Raw genomic sequence first — 15,121 nt, forward strand, 5'->3', positions numbered from 1 at the left:
GTGCCCAAAAATTACTCAGGTATCCTGGACAAGGATCCAGCCCATGACAACTCTTGGTATTCCCACAGGACCACAGAGAGTGCACAGAAAGACCATGAGCCAAATGTGGCCAACACAATTTTTCTCTGAGCACTCTTTGAGAAGCAACAGGGTCCAACCCTACCAGCAGATGCAGACCTGTGTGCAACAGTGAGTGACCATCACGGAGAGATGGGAAAAGCAACAGGAAAATGATGTGTCATGAGCCCTCACATGACAGTCCTTGGGCATGTGGCCAAGGAGCACGAGACTGACGCCCATTTCCTGACATCTTGGACAAAACCAAACCCACAGGAATGACACAGGTGAACATATTTTTCTGCAGAGGATGCTGCCAGCTGATGATCTGAGCATTCTAAATGCACCCAGCATTGGTTTTGCCCAGGAAACCCCTGAATCTCTCATCCCAGCATTTAGAGAAATGGCCTTTCATGTAGGAAAGCACAGAGAATTAGCCAGGAAATGAAAAGGCAGCAGTGCAGGAAATCAGGAATGAAACCCCTACTATTACCTGGGATGATGCACATTTGCCATGTACTGGTCAGAAGATTATGACTTCCACTACAGTGCCTGTGGGCCTGAGGCAGGGCAGGACTGCTATAAAAGGCAGCCCAAGACTCCGCTCTCTCATCCACTTCTTTCACCTCCTCCTCTTCAGGAATCAGGTGAGTGGGAAGCCTATTCTCCTCCTGCAGCTGCTGCTGCTGCTTCAAGAGCAGCTCTTGCCTGTCTGGAGGTCTCAGCTGAGAGGGGCTACAGGAGCCCAGGGCTGGGAGCTACTTGTGCTGGGAGAGGGCAGGGGAGAGAAGGTCTTGTGCAGACAGGGAGAGGCTGGGACTTGTCTGAGGGGGTTCCTGGGCTTTAAGCTGGGCAATGCAATGGGGGTCAGGAGGTGCCTGGGCTGCAGGGTGTTTGGGTGCAGTGCTGCTACTCAAGAAATGTCCTTACTTTTTTCTTCTCCCTGCCCTCTGTGCCAGGTGCACCTGTGAGCCCCAGCCATGTCCTGCTGCAAGCCCTGTGACCCTTGCTGCCAGCCCTGTGGCCCCTGCCCGCTGGCCAGCAGCTGCAATGAGTGCTGTGTCAGGCAGTGCCAGAGCTCCCACGTTGTCATTCAGCCGCCTGCTGTGCTGGTGACCCTGCCTGGGCCCATCCTCAGCTCCTCCCCACAGAACACCGCCGTGGGATCCTCCACCTCTGCTGCTGTTGGCAGCATCCTCAGCTCTGGCGGAGTGCCCATCAGCTCTGGGGGCTTTGACCTCTCCTGCATCACCAACTGCTATGGTGGCAGCAGGTGCCTTCCCTGCTAAAGCTGCTGGCAATGTCTTCTGGCAACAACGCCCAAGCCTTCAAAGCATGGTTTTGGGCAGGAAATAGAGCTTCTGGATATTGTATTTAGAGCTTTGGACCATCGCTTCCTTGTTCTATTCTCCTCTCCTTTTCTCCCCATGGCAGTCTAGTGTGGGCGTGCCGTCCTTCCCCCCTCTGCAGAGCACTGCAAAGAACACCACATGGGAGCTCCATCTTAGTGGCTGCTCCTGGTGCTCTCTGTGGGCCATCTCCTTTTCTTCTTTAACCTCATTAAAATTGTGTTGCATTCAAGCCTTGGCCTCTGAGTTGTCTGTTGTTCTGGGGCAAGCCCTCCAGTTTTCTCAGGAAAAAGATGGAGGATGCAATGTTTGGGGCTCGCTGCAGTGGATTTTATTTTGTCTCCTTTTTGTTTGGAGCTGATGAAGAACATCCCTGGCTACTCAGCAGCCAAAGCAATCATGGAGACTTTGGGTCCAAAGGAGTGGGAATGGGAAAGAACAACACCAGGGGACAGCCCACAACTCATCTCTTCCCATCCTTCCTTCATTGCCTGGCCTGGCGGCTGTGGCCAGCCCTCCTGGGAACAAGGAGATGAGATCCAAACCTCACACTGTCTCTCAGTACTTGGCAGGGCCCAGCGGCTGCCCAGACACACAGGGCTGAGGGGACCGCACCTCCGGGCACAGCCAGCAGGGGCGCTGCTGGCTCCCGGCCTGACAGGGCGCCTGCAATGATTCCCCCATGGCAGCAGAGGGCGTTGTGGCCTGAGGTCCTAGGCCGTGTGTGATGGCGGCTTGACTGAGACGGGAAGGAATGATAAAAAGGCTTCGCTTTACAAAGACCAAGAGGTAGCCATGATCCTATTACCCCCGCTGGACTCTCAGGAGTAACAAGCTGTAATGGCAGAAATGAGTGAAAATCCCAGGGTGGTGCATAAGATGTAGTAGAAGCTCTGCAGCTCTCGGTGGAGCTGTGGGTTGTGTCAACAGGCAGGGGGCTACAGTGCAGCAAAATCCAGAGCCGTTCCAAAAAAAGCAGCAGGGGCCCAACAGAGGCAGCCCGGCTCCAAACAGTGCAAGGAAAGGCGGGTTGGGTATTCCAAGCAGCTGAACATCTCGTGAAAACTCCATCTTTTACTGAGGTAGACTGTAAACAAGGTGCCAGTGCGACGGTTGCTCCGAGGAGCAGAGCTCCAGGCACAGTAAAAAAAAAGGCAGCAAGACATGCAACACTGCTGCAGCCTCTCTGCCCTCTGAAAGCTGAGAGAGAAAGAGATCCAGGGTCTGCACCCAACCCCATTTTCCCACTCCAAATGTCTTTGCATTTCTGGCCTTCCGGAGAAACCCACAGATAAGAGAAATGCAGCCAGATTCCCTCCTCCCCTGAGCTTGGCCACTGCTTTTTTCATTGTGAAGTACGCAGTCGTTAATGTTTCCAAGCAACTTATGAGACAAAATTCCTTGAGGAAAAACCACCGAAATGAAAAGATTCTGACCCTCAACAGCTTCTAAAGGGGAGGGAGCAACACTCAGCTATGCTGTGTGGGTCAATCACACTGTCCTATGTCTCACAGCAGAGCAACACCTGAATAGGGGTTCCTTTGGTCCAAGAACCATTTCCAGGAGGGTCTGAGTCCTGCTCAGTCAGCTCCAGGATGCTGAGATGCAGAAATACATCTGCCATTGGCCTGGACAGCAGGAGCCTGTGTCACATCCTGGCCACCAGCAACATTCCACCAGAAGGGGATCCACTGAATGATAACAACCTGCAGAAGTGGGCAAGCAGCCATGGTGTTTCTCCCTCTCCATAAAACAAGAATTGGAGAGTGCAGGAGGCAGAAGCTGATTTCAGTGCTCATTTCTCTGCCACCTTCAAGCCACGACCATTCAGCGGTAGATTCCATACAAAGTGCCTTTCCTGATGGCAAAGGAAACATCTTTCTCTCTGAGATCATGAACACTCCAGGGAAGAGCCCTTCTGCTCTGACCTGCACATACCCTCAGGAGGGTCACCCAAGCACAGAATGATGCACGTGTGCTCAAACACGCCAGCATGGAATAATGCAATGATCTGTATGGTCACACAGAGTTAGCAAAGAGACAGGAACAGACAGAAAAGATGTGCAGTTCTGGGAACTCTGATGAGGAGATACTAGGGGCAATTGTGGCAGAAAATTACTCAGGTATCCTGGACAAGGATCCAGTCCCAGGTAACTCCTGGTATTCTGAGAGGACCACAGAGGTTGCACAGAAAGTCCATGAGCCAAATGAGGCCAACACAATTTTTCTCTGAGCACTCTTTGAGAAGCAACAGGGTCCAACCCTACCAGCAGATGCAGACCTGTGTGCAACAGTGAGTGACCATCATGGAGAGATGGGAAAAGCAACAGAAAATGATGTGTCATGAGCCCTCACATGGCAGTCCTTGGGCATGTGGCCAAGGAGCACGAGACTGACGCCCATTTCCTGACAACTTGGACAAAACCAAACCCACAGGAATGACACAGGTGAACATACTTTTCTGCAGAGGATGCTGCCAGCTGATGATCTGAGACTTCTAAATGCACACAGCATTGGTTTTGCCCAGGAAACCCTTGAATCTCTCATCCCAGCACTTAGACAAATGACTCTTCATGTAGGAAAGAACAGAGAATTACTCAGGAAATGAAAAGGCACCAGTGCAGGAAACCAGGACAGAACCCATACCATTAACTGGGATGGTGCACATTTGCCATGTACTGGTCAGAAAATTATGACTTCCACAACAGTGCCTCTGCACCTGAGGCAGGTCAGGACTGCTATAAAAGGCAGTCCAAGTCTCTGCTCCCGCATCCACTTTTCTCACCTCCTCCTCTTCAGGAATCAGGTGAGTGGGAAGACTCTTCTCCTCCTGCTGCTGTTTCATGGCAAGCACTTTCCTGGCTGGAGGTCTCAGCTGAGAGGGGCTACAGGAGCCCAGGGCTGGGAGCTGCTTCTGCTGGGAGAGGGCAGGGGAGAGAAGGTCTTGTGCAGACAGAGAGAGGCTGGGACTTGGCTGAGGTGGCTCCTGGGCTTTGAGCTGGGCACTGCAATGTGGGCCAGGAGGTGCCTTGGCTGCAGGGTGTTTGGGTGGTGCATTGCTGCTTCTCACGTGTCCTCACTTTGTGCTTCTCCCTGCCCTCTGTGCCAGGTGCACCTTTCAGCCCGAGCCATGTCCTGCTGCAGGCCCTGTGACCCTTGCTGCCAGCCCTGTGGGCCCTGCCCGCTGGCCAGCAGCTGCAATGAGTGCTGTGTCAGGCAGTGCCAGAGCTCCCATGTGGCCATCCAGCCGCCTGCTGTGCTGGTGACCCTGCCTGGGCCCATCCTCAGCTCCTCTCCACAGAACACCGCCGTGGGATCCTCCACCTCTGCTGCTGTTGGCAGCATCCTCAGCTCTCAGGGAGTGCCCATCAGCTCTGGGGGCTTTGACATCTCCTGCATCACCAACTGCTATGGTGGCAGCAGGTGCCGTCCCTGCTAAAGCTGCTGGCAATGTCTTTTGGCAACAATGCTCAAGCCTTCAAAGCATGGTTTTGGGCAGGAAATAGAGCTTCTGGACATTGTATTTAGAGCTTTGGACCATCGCTCCCTTGTTCTATTCTCCTCTCCTTTTCTGTCCCTCACTCCCCTAGGATGTGTAGTGTGGACCTGCCGTCCTTCCTCCCTTTGCAGAGCAGTGCAAAGAACACCACATGGGAGCTCCATCTTAGTAGCTGCTTCTGGTGCTCTCTGTGCGCCATCTCCTTTTCTTCTTTCAATTTATTAAAACTGTGTTGCATTCAAACCTTGGTCTCTCTGTGTCATCTGTTGTTTTGGGGGAACTGTTCCAGACTGCCCAAGAAAAAGGTGGAGAAATCAATGTTTGGGGCTCGCTGTAACATATTTTACTTTGTGCCCATTTCCCTTGGAGCTGATGAAGAACATCCCTGGCTATTCAGCAGCCAAAGCCCATCATGGAGACTTTGGCTCCATAGGTGTGGGAATGGGAAACAACAGGGATTGGGAACAGCCCACAACTCATGTCTTCCTATCCCTCCTTCATTGCCTGGCCTAGAGTGTGTGGGCAGCAATCCTCGGAACAAGGAGATGAGATCCAAACCTCACACAGTCCCTCAGCACTCGGCAGGGCCCAGCTGCTGCCCAGACACACAGGGCTGAGGGGACCGCACCTCCGGGCACAGCCAGCAGGGGCGCTGCTGGCTCCGGGCTGGGTGGGGTGCGTGCGATGATTCCCCCACGGCAGCAGAGGGCGCTGTGGCGAGTGCTTGGGTGTCATGCAGTAGTGACGGCTCGACTGAGATGGGAAGGGATGGAAGAACGGCTTGGCTTTGCAAAGTCTGAGGGGCAGCTGATCCAGTGCCCAGATGCACTCTCTGGAGAAACCAGTGGGAATGGCAGGATCAAGTAAGAACTCCTGGGGTGGTGGACAAGATTGATCAGCAGCTCTGCAGCTGCAGCTGGAACTGCGGGATATCTCAGCAGGCTGGGCCTGCAGGGCTACAGTGCTGCAAAACACAGAACAGTGCTGAAGAAGCAGCAGGGGCCCTGCAGTGGAATCCTGACTCTAACATTGCAAGGAAAGGCGGGGTGCAGATTCTGAGCACTTGGACATATTAACATATGGTGAAAAGTCCCACTTTTAGTGAGGTAGAATGTTGACAAGGTTCCAAATCAATGCCTGCTCTTACAAGCAGAGCTCCACACACAGTAAAATAAAGTCAGCAGGAGACGGAACCCAGCAGTGGTGATGAATTCTCCCCACAGCTCTGCATTTTCTCTCCCCTACGATAGCTGAGAGACAAAGAGAGCCAGGGGCAGCAACTAAGCCCGTCATCCTTGTCGAAATGTCTCAGCATCACTGGCCTACAGGAGAAACCCTCAGAGAAGAGATGTTCATCCTGATGTCCTTCTCACTCAAGCTTGGCCACTTCTTTCACTTTCTTTAGTACCCAGTCGTTAATGTTTCCTAGCAAATTATGGGATAAAATTCCCTGAGGGAAAAGAATCAAATGAAAAGATTCTGACCCTCAACAGCCACAAAAGTGGAGGGAGCAGGATTCAGCTATGTTATGTGGTTATATCTCACAGCAGAGCAATACCTGAATATGGGTTCCTTTGGTCCAAGAACCATTTGCTGGGGGGTCTTGGAACCCTCCTCAGTCAGCTCCTGGATGCTGAGATGTAGCGGTGCATGTGGCATTGGCCTGGACAGGAGGAGCCTGTGTACCACTCAGGTCACCAGCAACATTCCACCAGAAGGGGATCCACTGAATGATAACAACCTGCAGAAGTGGGCAAGCTTGCCTTGGTGTTTCTCCCTCTCCATAAAAAAAGAAAGGGAGAGTGCAGGAGGCAGAAGCTGATTTCAGTTTCAGAAGCTAGTTCTCGATCTGCTTGAAGCCATGACCATTCAGCTGTAGATTCCACACAAAGTGCCTTTCCTGATGGCAAAGGAAACATCTTTCTCTCTGAGATCATGAACACTCCAGGGAAGAATCCTGCTGCTCTGACCTGCACGTGCCCTCAGAAGGGTCACCCAAGCACAGAATGAGGCAAAAGTGCTCAAACAAACCTGCATGGAATAATGCAATGATCGGCATGATCCCAGAGAGTTAGCAACAGAAAGTATGTTTAGTTATGGGAACTCTGCTGAGGAGATACTGGGGAAAAGAGTGGCAGAAAATTACTCAGGTATCCTGGACAAGGATCAGGCTCCAAATAACTCTTGGTATTCCCACAGGACCCACAGAGAGTGCACAGAAAGACCATGAGCCAAATGAGGCCAACACAATTTTTCTCTGAGCACTCTTTGAGAAGCAACAGGGTCCAACCCTACCAGCAGATGCAGACCTGTGTGCAACAGTGAGTGACCATCATGGAGAGATGGGAAAAGCAACAGAAAATGATGTGTCATGAGCCCTCACATGGCAGTCCTTGGGCATGTGGCCAAGGAGCACGAGACTGACGCCCATTTCCTGACAACTTGGACAAAACCAAACCCACAGGAATGACACAGGTGAACATATTTTTCTGCAGAGGATGCTGCCAGCTGATGATCTGAGCATTCTAAATGCACCCAGCATTGGTTTTGCCCAGGAAATCCTTGAATCTCTCATCCCAGCATTTAGAGAAATGACACTTCATGTAGGAAAGCACAGAGAATTAGCCGGGAAATGAAAAGGCACCAGTGCAGGAAACCAGGAATGAAACCCGTACTATTGACTGGGATGGTGCACATTTGCCATGTACTGGTCAGAAAATTATGACTTCCACAATGGTGCCTGTGGGCCTGAGGCAGGGCAGGACTGCTATAAAAGGCAGCCCAAGTCTCTGCTCTCTCATCCATTTCTCTCACCTCCTTCTCCTCTTCAGGAATCAGGTGAGTGGGAAGCCTCTTCTCCTCCTGCAGCTGCTGCTGCTTCAAGAGCAGCTCTTGCCTGGCTGGAGGTCTCAGCTGAGAGGGGCTACAAGAGCCCAGGGCTGGGAGCTGCTTCTGCTGGGAGAGGGCAGGGGAGAGAAGGTCTTGTACAGACAGAGAGAGGCTGGGACTTGGCTGAGGTGGCTCCTGGGCTTTAAGCTGGGCAATGCAATGGGGGCCAGGAGGTGCCTGGGCTGCAGGGTGTTTGGGTGCAGTGCTGCTTCTCAAGAAATGTCCTTACTTTTTTCTTATCCCTGCCCTCTGTGCCAGGTGCACCTGTGAGCGCCAGCCATGTCCTGCTGCAGGCCCTGTGACCCTTGCTGCCAGCCCTGTGGCCCCTGCCCGCTGGCCAGCAGCTGCAATGAGTGCTGTGTCAGGCAGTGCCAGAGCTCCCACGTTGTCATTGAACCCTCCCCTGTGCTGGTGACCCTGCCTGGGCCCATCCTCAGCTCCTTCCCCCAGAACACCGCCGTGGGATCCTCCACCTCTGCTGCTGTTGGCAGCATCCTCAGCTCTCAGGGAGTGCCCATCAGCTCTGGGGGCTTTGACATCTCCTGCATCACCAACTGCTATGGTGGCAGCAGGTGCCGTCCCTGCTAAATGTGCTGCAAACATCCTTGGGAAAGATTCTTCAAGACCTCAGAACCTGCTTCTGGCCAGGGCCTTGAGCTTTGGGATATTTTCATTACAGCTTCATGGCATTGTGGCATTTTTCTCTTCTTTTACTTTTCTCTTTCCTTCCTTTGCTCCCCATATCTTCCCAAGCCAGCCTAGTGGAGATGTGTTGTCCTCCCTTCCTCATTAGTACAGGGTGGTGGACACCCTGCAGAAACTCCTCTGCTCCTTAGTGGCAGCTCCTGATGCTCTTCTGTGAGCCATCCCCTTTTCTTTTTTTGACTCAATAAAGCTGTTTTGCATCCAAGCCTCTCCTCTGAGTTCTCTTTCTTTCCACTGAAAGTCTTCCAGTCTGTATAGGATAAACGGTGGAGAAGTAGAGGTTGGGAATTCCCACAGTTGATTTTACTTTGTGCCCTTTTGTCTTGGAGCTGAGGAAAACATACTCGGGTACTGCACAGTCAATGGCCATCAGGAACAATGAGGCTCCAAAGGGTAGCAGGAGTGGGTTGGTGTGTGAATTGATACATCCAAGTCACCAAACCACAGCTGAAATGCAAAGAGTAAATTTATTTCATTACCTCATTAAGTCACAGGTTCCAAGGCACTGCCAGCTGCAGAGACACATAAGAGAGGAACAGTGGCACCATTAGGGTCAGTCCAATCCTGGCAGGTCACTGCCTGTCCCAGTATCTCAAGGGGCCTCTTGTACATGCAGTTTATCACAATGCTGTGCATTTATGACCTTTGAGCTTTTTGATATCTCGCTCTCCCAGCAGGAGGCTCAAGACTGTCTGTGAGAGATGCCTCTTAAGGTTCCGTTAGCTTTTATATTATCTCTCAAAAGAGACAGGATATAATCAGCAGTAAATATGTGAAGCTTCCCACATGGATGTTCTCAGCCTCCCCACCTACAAGGTCACTTTGTGCAAATCTATCACCCTGCTCTCCAAGTCTTTCAGTTTCAACCTTTTCCTCCCAACAGCTGGGAAACAGCAATGTGTGGAAACAGCCCACAACCTCATCCCTTCCTTCTCCTCCCCTCCATTACCCAGTCTAGGGTCCACGGCCTGCACACAGCAGCACAGGCAGATGAGGATCACATCTCAATCTCATAGGGGCCCTCAGCTCATGCAGTGCCCATCTCTGTCCTAAGATGCAGTGCTGAGATGTTTCAGAAGTTAGAATTGGAATCAGCCATACTCAGGATATGCTGTGGTAAATGACTTTAGGCTGAGTTTGTGTAGAAGACTTAGGGCTTCACTGTTAATTCGCATTTCTGCCATGTATGGATAGATGTAATCTGTGCATCAATGCCTTCCCAATGGAAGCCTTTGACCAAACCCGTGCCCAAGGGGGGACTGCAAGACAGACAAAGGAAGATGGACCCTGGTGAAGACAGGGCTGCCAAGGACAGCCCGCAGATCACAGAGTTGTCAAAGGGTTTAGGTTAGACAATCTTGTCCCACCCACTGCCATGGGCAGGGACACCTTCCACCAAGCTGCTCAAAGCTCCGCTGTCACCAAAAACTGGGAAATAAACTCTCCAACCAATTTCAGAAAGCTACGTCAGAAAGCTGACGTTACTTTATTAGAGAGCTGGATGCATGGGGATGTCTCCCCTAAGCATGCCCACTAACCTAATAGATCAAGTTGCATTCCAAAAACTAATACATATTCATCACTTTTTGAATACATGCACATAGGTTAAATATTTCCATCAATTTGTTTGGATATGGTTACAGATTTTCTGATGAATCTTTTTTCTTTTTGAGAGTATCCCAAATATGTGGTCAGGTCATAAAGTACTACTCCATCATTCTTCACTCTGACACACAAACCTTGTACTCAAAACTAGGATATTGGCCAATCCATATTAATCACTGATACAAGTAAATGAGGAAGCATTAGGCCACATAAATCTCTGGTATTTGTACTAAGCACTGCCTGCTACGAAACTAAGCATCAACCATGAATATAGGGATCATACACTCAGTGTTAAGGTCAAAAGAATTTTCCAGCATCTTCTCCACTGCTGCAAAAACTTCTTGAAGAAATAGAACTTATTCCATAGCATCCCCAGCTTCTCTATCTTTTTCACTGAGCAGACTGGAAGTGTTGCCACAGAATACAGGACGACTTGGAGGTCCAGGTTTGGATGCACAACATTAATGAATCTAAGGAAGAAGAGGAGGTGGCTCAGAGAAGGAACCAGGAGCAGCCGCTAAGATGCAGTGGAGCTCCTGCAGGGTGTCCATCTGACTCTCATGCTGAGGGAGAGAGGGCAACACATCCCCACTACACTTGCCTGTGGACACATAGAGAGCAGGAGGTAAGAAGGAGCAGAGTAGAAGAGAGAAAGAACACCAAAAGATCTGTCACGTCCCCTCACGTTGCAGTTATTAAGCATATGAGCAAGAAGCACAACAGTGGTGCCCATTTCCTGACAACTTAGCCATAAACAATCCAATCAGAAATGACCCAAGTGAACATCACCTGACCACAAGGGATGCCACCAGCCCTTGATCAGAATGTTCTGCCTGTACTGACATTTTCTGCCCTGGAAATCACTGACCATCTCAGCACAGCAATTACAGAGAGAGACCTTCATATAGGAAGCCATTTGACAGAAGCCAGGAAATGAAAAGGCAGCAATGCAGGAAATAAGTACACAGCCCCATTATTAGCTTGGATGGTTAGCATTTGACATGAGCTGGTCAGAAAATAACCACTTCCACAAAGGAGCCTGTGGGCCTGAGGCAGGGCAGGACTGCTATAAAAGGCACCCCAAGTCTCTGCTCTCTCATCCACTTCTCTCACCTCCTTCTCCTCCTCAGGAATCAGGTGAGTGCAAAGCCTCTTCTCCTGCAGCTGCTGCTGCTGCTTCAAGAGCAGCTCTTGCCTGGCTGGAGGTCTCAGCTGAGAGGGGCTACAAGAGCCCAGGGCTGGGAGCTGCTTGTGCTGGGAGAGGGCAGGGGAGAGAAGGTCTTGTACAGACAGAGAGAGGCTGGGACTTGGCTGAGGCGGCTCCTGGGCTTTGAGCTGGACACTGCAATGTGGGCCAGGAGGTGCCTGGGCTGCAGGGTGTTTGGGTGGTAGTGTTGGTTCTCCTTTGTCCTCACATTCTGCTTCTCCCCTCCTTCCATCCTAGGTGCACCTGTGAGCCCCAGCCATGTCCTGCTGCCCGCCCTGCAACCCCTGTGGCCAGTCCTGTGGCCCCTGCCCGCTGGCCAGCAGCTGCAATGAGTGCTGTGTCCAGCAGTGCCAGAGCTCCCATGTGGCCATCCAGCCGCCTGCTGTGCTGGTGACCCTGCCTGGGCCCATCCTCAGCTCCTTCCCCCAGAACACCGCCGTGGGATCCTCCACCTCTGCTGCTGTTGGCAACATCCTCAGCTCTGGCGGAGTGCCCATCAGCTCTGGGGGCCTTGACCTCTCCTGCATCACCAACTGCTATGGTGGCAGCAGGTGCCGTCCCTGCTAAATCTGCTGGCAACCTCCTCGGGCAAGGACCTCCATGACCTCAGGACCTCATTCTGGGCAGAAGATAGAGTTTTGGGACATTGTACTTCAAGTTTCAAGCTGCTGTCCCCTTCTTCTCCTCTCTCCTCTTCATCTCTTTCTTTTGCTATCTGTGTCTCCCCAGACCAACATGGGAGAACTTGTTGCCCTTTCTCTTCCTCCCTCTTTAGAGTGGGCAGATGGACAACCTGCAGGAACTCTACTGCATCCTATTGATCTTCCACATGCTCTCTCTGAGGCACCTCCTTTTCTTCTTTGGACTTAATAAAGTTGTTTTGCAACCAAGCCATGGCCTCCAAATCCTCCTTCTTTCCATGACAACTCTTCCAGTCAACTCTAGGAAAAAGATGGAGAAAGCAAGGGACTCCCTGCAGTGAATTTTACTTCATGCCTTTTCTTTTGGATCTGTCAAAATCTTCCTTGGCTACCCCACAGAGAATGGCCTTCAGGGAAACCCTGGCTTTGAAGGGTCGCAGCAATAGAGATGGGAAACAAAGTTCTGGGGACAGCCCACAAGCTCACCTCTGCCTTCTCCTCCCTTCCATCATACGGTCTACAGGTCTGTGGTCAGCACAGATGGTCAAAGACAGATGAGATAAGCAACCCATACACTTCTTCATCACCTGGCAAGGCCTGGCTGCCCTCCAGACGTGCAAGGCTGAGGTGAATCACAAGCTGATATCAATATCTGCCATATTCAGGCTACGCAGTCGCAGTCCCTGTTCCTGTGAACCGAAGACCCCATGGGCTATGGCCTGGATTGGCTCTTGGTCTTGCTTTGGGAAAGGCTTCTTCATTTTTGGTTTCTCTTTTTGTTTTTGTTCCATTGTCTCAGTGAGACTACAGGTAGCAGTTTTGAGCTGTCTGGAGGTGAACCACACAGGTGCTGCCTGTCACCGCAGGCAGCCACACTACAGCAAGCGGGTCAAGATGGATTAGCCCCCACTCCAGGAAAGAAGAATGTGGAAACAGAGACTCTTTCTCTTTCATGGCACATTTTTCTTTTCTTCACCTTCTTTTCTCTTTTTCTTCACCTTGTGTTGAAGCTGGGATCTTGGCTTTGAAGGCGGTTACTTTGGATTTACCAACTTGAGCCACTTGTAAAGACTGCATTTCACAATTAGCAACTTTTTTGAAATGAACTTCAAAAACTCTGCCAGCAGTGAAAAAGCGAGCAAGTTCCTGGGGTCAGACCACCCTATGCTGCTGTGGACAGACCTGTCCTTTCCCATCCACCACAGGCAGAGTGCAGAGCACAGCAGCAGCACCAGGGGTGCCCCATGAATGGCGGGAGGAAGCGGCAGCAGTGCAGACCCCATGTGAGCTGGCAAGTCTTCATCAGCCACTAGAACTCGTCTACAGGTTCTTGCCCTTCCGGGTAGGATTTACCATTATCTTGTCCCTTTTCTCCCAGGACCACATGGTCACCTGCCATCTTGGAAGGAAAGGGTGTGATGCCATCTTCCCCTTGTCCCTCAAGCCATGCAGACACCTTGGGAAGGATATTTCTGGAATTTCATGTCTCTCTTGGTTCTCGTGGGTTTTTTGAGGTTCAGCAATTTTGTATCTAGCCATAATTTACCGTTATTTAGTAAACTGCTATTTTTTTCATTTATATCTACTCATATTTTGTTCTTTATTGGTGGAAAGGGGTTGGTTGGAATTAAGGGAAGATTACTTATTTTAGATTGCCTAGCTCTTTAAATTATCTTAAACCAAGACAATCCCCATCAGTGAAATTTTAAAAACCTTCTCTGTTCTGTTTTCCTTGGGACAGTTACAAATTTTCCCTTGTAACTCAAGCAGTTCTGTTGCAGAGATAATATGACTGTGAACTCTCCCTCCTGATAAATGAATTTTGTCTTTACAAGTGGGCAGAGCTTGGGATGAAAGGAAGTGGAGGATTGGCTTTGCTGACTCAAACCTCTTGACTGGAGAGTGGAGTGAAGTGATACCAGGCTCAGGGAGTCCTGCCTCCCTCTTTGCCTCCTCTATTTTTACAGGTGGGTGGAGTTAAGGGTGCAGGGAGGGTTTGGTTTTGCTGCATTAAACTCACAAGGGCTAAGGACTGTGACATCATGTTTAAGGAGGTCCACCTTTTCCTCAGGGCTGAAAAACTCTAATTAATTCTTCACACCTTCCCCAACAGTGTTAATTTGCAAGTCCAAAGCTCTTTGGCTTTGGACAAGTTTGTTTAACTGGTTTTTCAGGTTTTGGGCTAGCTTCTTCTGGGCATTCCATTCTCAGTCTGCCCTGAGGTGGGCTATTGTTTCAGCCCCCAAGGCTATTTGCAACTCAATCAGATCTTTCTGTTGCTGCTCCACAACATATTTCTCTTTTAGTTCAGCCTCCACTGGTATGGATACCAGGTCTTCTCCTTTGCTGGGGTTCCCTCTCCCATCTTTTGCCAAAGTTCAAGTTTTCTCTGCAACTAACTGCAGATTTTGCCCACATCGCTCTTCATGAAGTTGGACAACGTTTATAAGCTTTTAGCAATTCTCTTAGTGGATGTGAGAAACAAGGGTCACTCTTTAAAATTTTTAAAAGTTTAATAAGGGATAAAAGGGACAGTATCCAGAGCAGAGGTGCTTGGCAAACTGCCAGGAGCAGCCCATTAGCTTAAAACAATTTTCTTACATACTTTTTCATTACATCGGTTAAATGCATATTCATGAGGATTATACATATTCAAACATTCTTGTGGATTTACATGTTCCGGGAATTTTTTTTGTTTGGCTCAACTTTTGACTTGTCTTAATGCCATCCTGTAGATAAATTTTATATATTTAATTACTTCTGGAAGCTCTATTCCATTGTTTGACACTTTTTGATAATCGGAGGATCAGTATTAAATCTCTCCTTGCATTTTTCTCTTGGTGTTTATTCTCCTGGTTCTTTTCACTGTTATTCAGATAAGATACTCCACAAGTACATTGAACCAACGTAGCTCTTAACATAAATAAAGGCATTTAACATTAACACATAGTCTGTTTTAATACTTTGCAAAAGCCTAAACTATATATAAGCTACATACTGCATACAAAAACCAGGGTCCATCATCTTTAACTGATACTCTTGGGCACTGGTTTGGTCAAAAGGGAAGACGGTGTTCAGGTAACATCCATCTATAAGTGGAAGAAATATGAACCTTTAGTGAAGCAGTAAGTCATTGCACAAAGTCAACCAAAAGTCATTTACCACTGCA

At 49.9% G+C, this 15,121-nt stretch overlaps 1 protein-coding gene and 3 pseudogenes across 1 annotated transcript; all 4 read left to right on the plus strand.

Moving 5' to 3' along the window:
• Positions 1-571: 571 nt before the first annotated feature.
• On the plus strand, positions 572-1,346 carry LOC118696683 (feather keratin Cos2-2-like; annotated as a pseudogene).
• A 2,733-nt stretch (positions 1,347-4,079) lies between these two features.
• On the plus strand, positions 4,080-4,845 carry LOC118696677 (feather keratin Cos1-2-like). Its single transcript, XM_036398939.1, is given in 3 exon segments — positions 4,080-4,118; positions 4,120-4,212; positions 4,516-4,845. Coding segments are annotated over 3 exon segments (462 nt in total).
• Positions 4,846-7,607: 2,762 nt separating this feature from the next.
• LOC118696668 (feather keratin Cos1-2-like) lies at positions 7,608-8,382 on the plus strand (annotated as a pseudogene).
• A 2,723-nt stretch (positions 8,383-11,105) lies between these two features.
• On the plus strand, positions 11,106-11,878 carry LOC118696805 (feather keratin Cos1-2-like; annotated as a pseudogene).
• Positions 11,879-15,121: the final 3,243 nt, after the last annotated feature.

The sequence above is a fragment of the Molothrus ater genome, chromosome 27 (assembly GCF_012460135.2).
Source record: "Molothrus ater isolate BHLD 08-10-18 breed brown headed cowbird chromosome 27, BPBGC_Mater_1.1, whole genome shotgun sequence".
NCBI classification, from domain to species: domain Eukaryota; kingdom Metazoa; phylum Chordata; class Aves; order Passeriformes; family Icteridae; genus Molothrus; species Molothrus ater.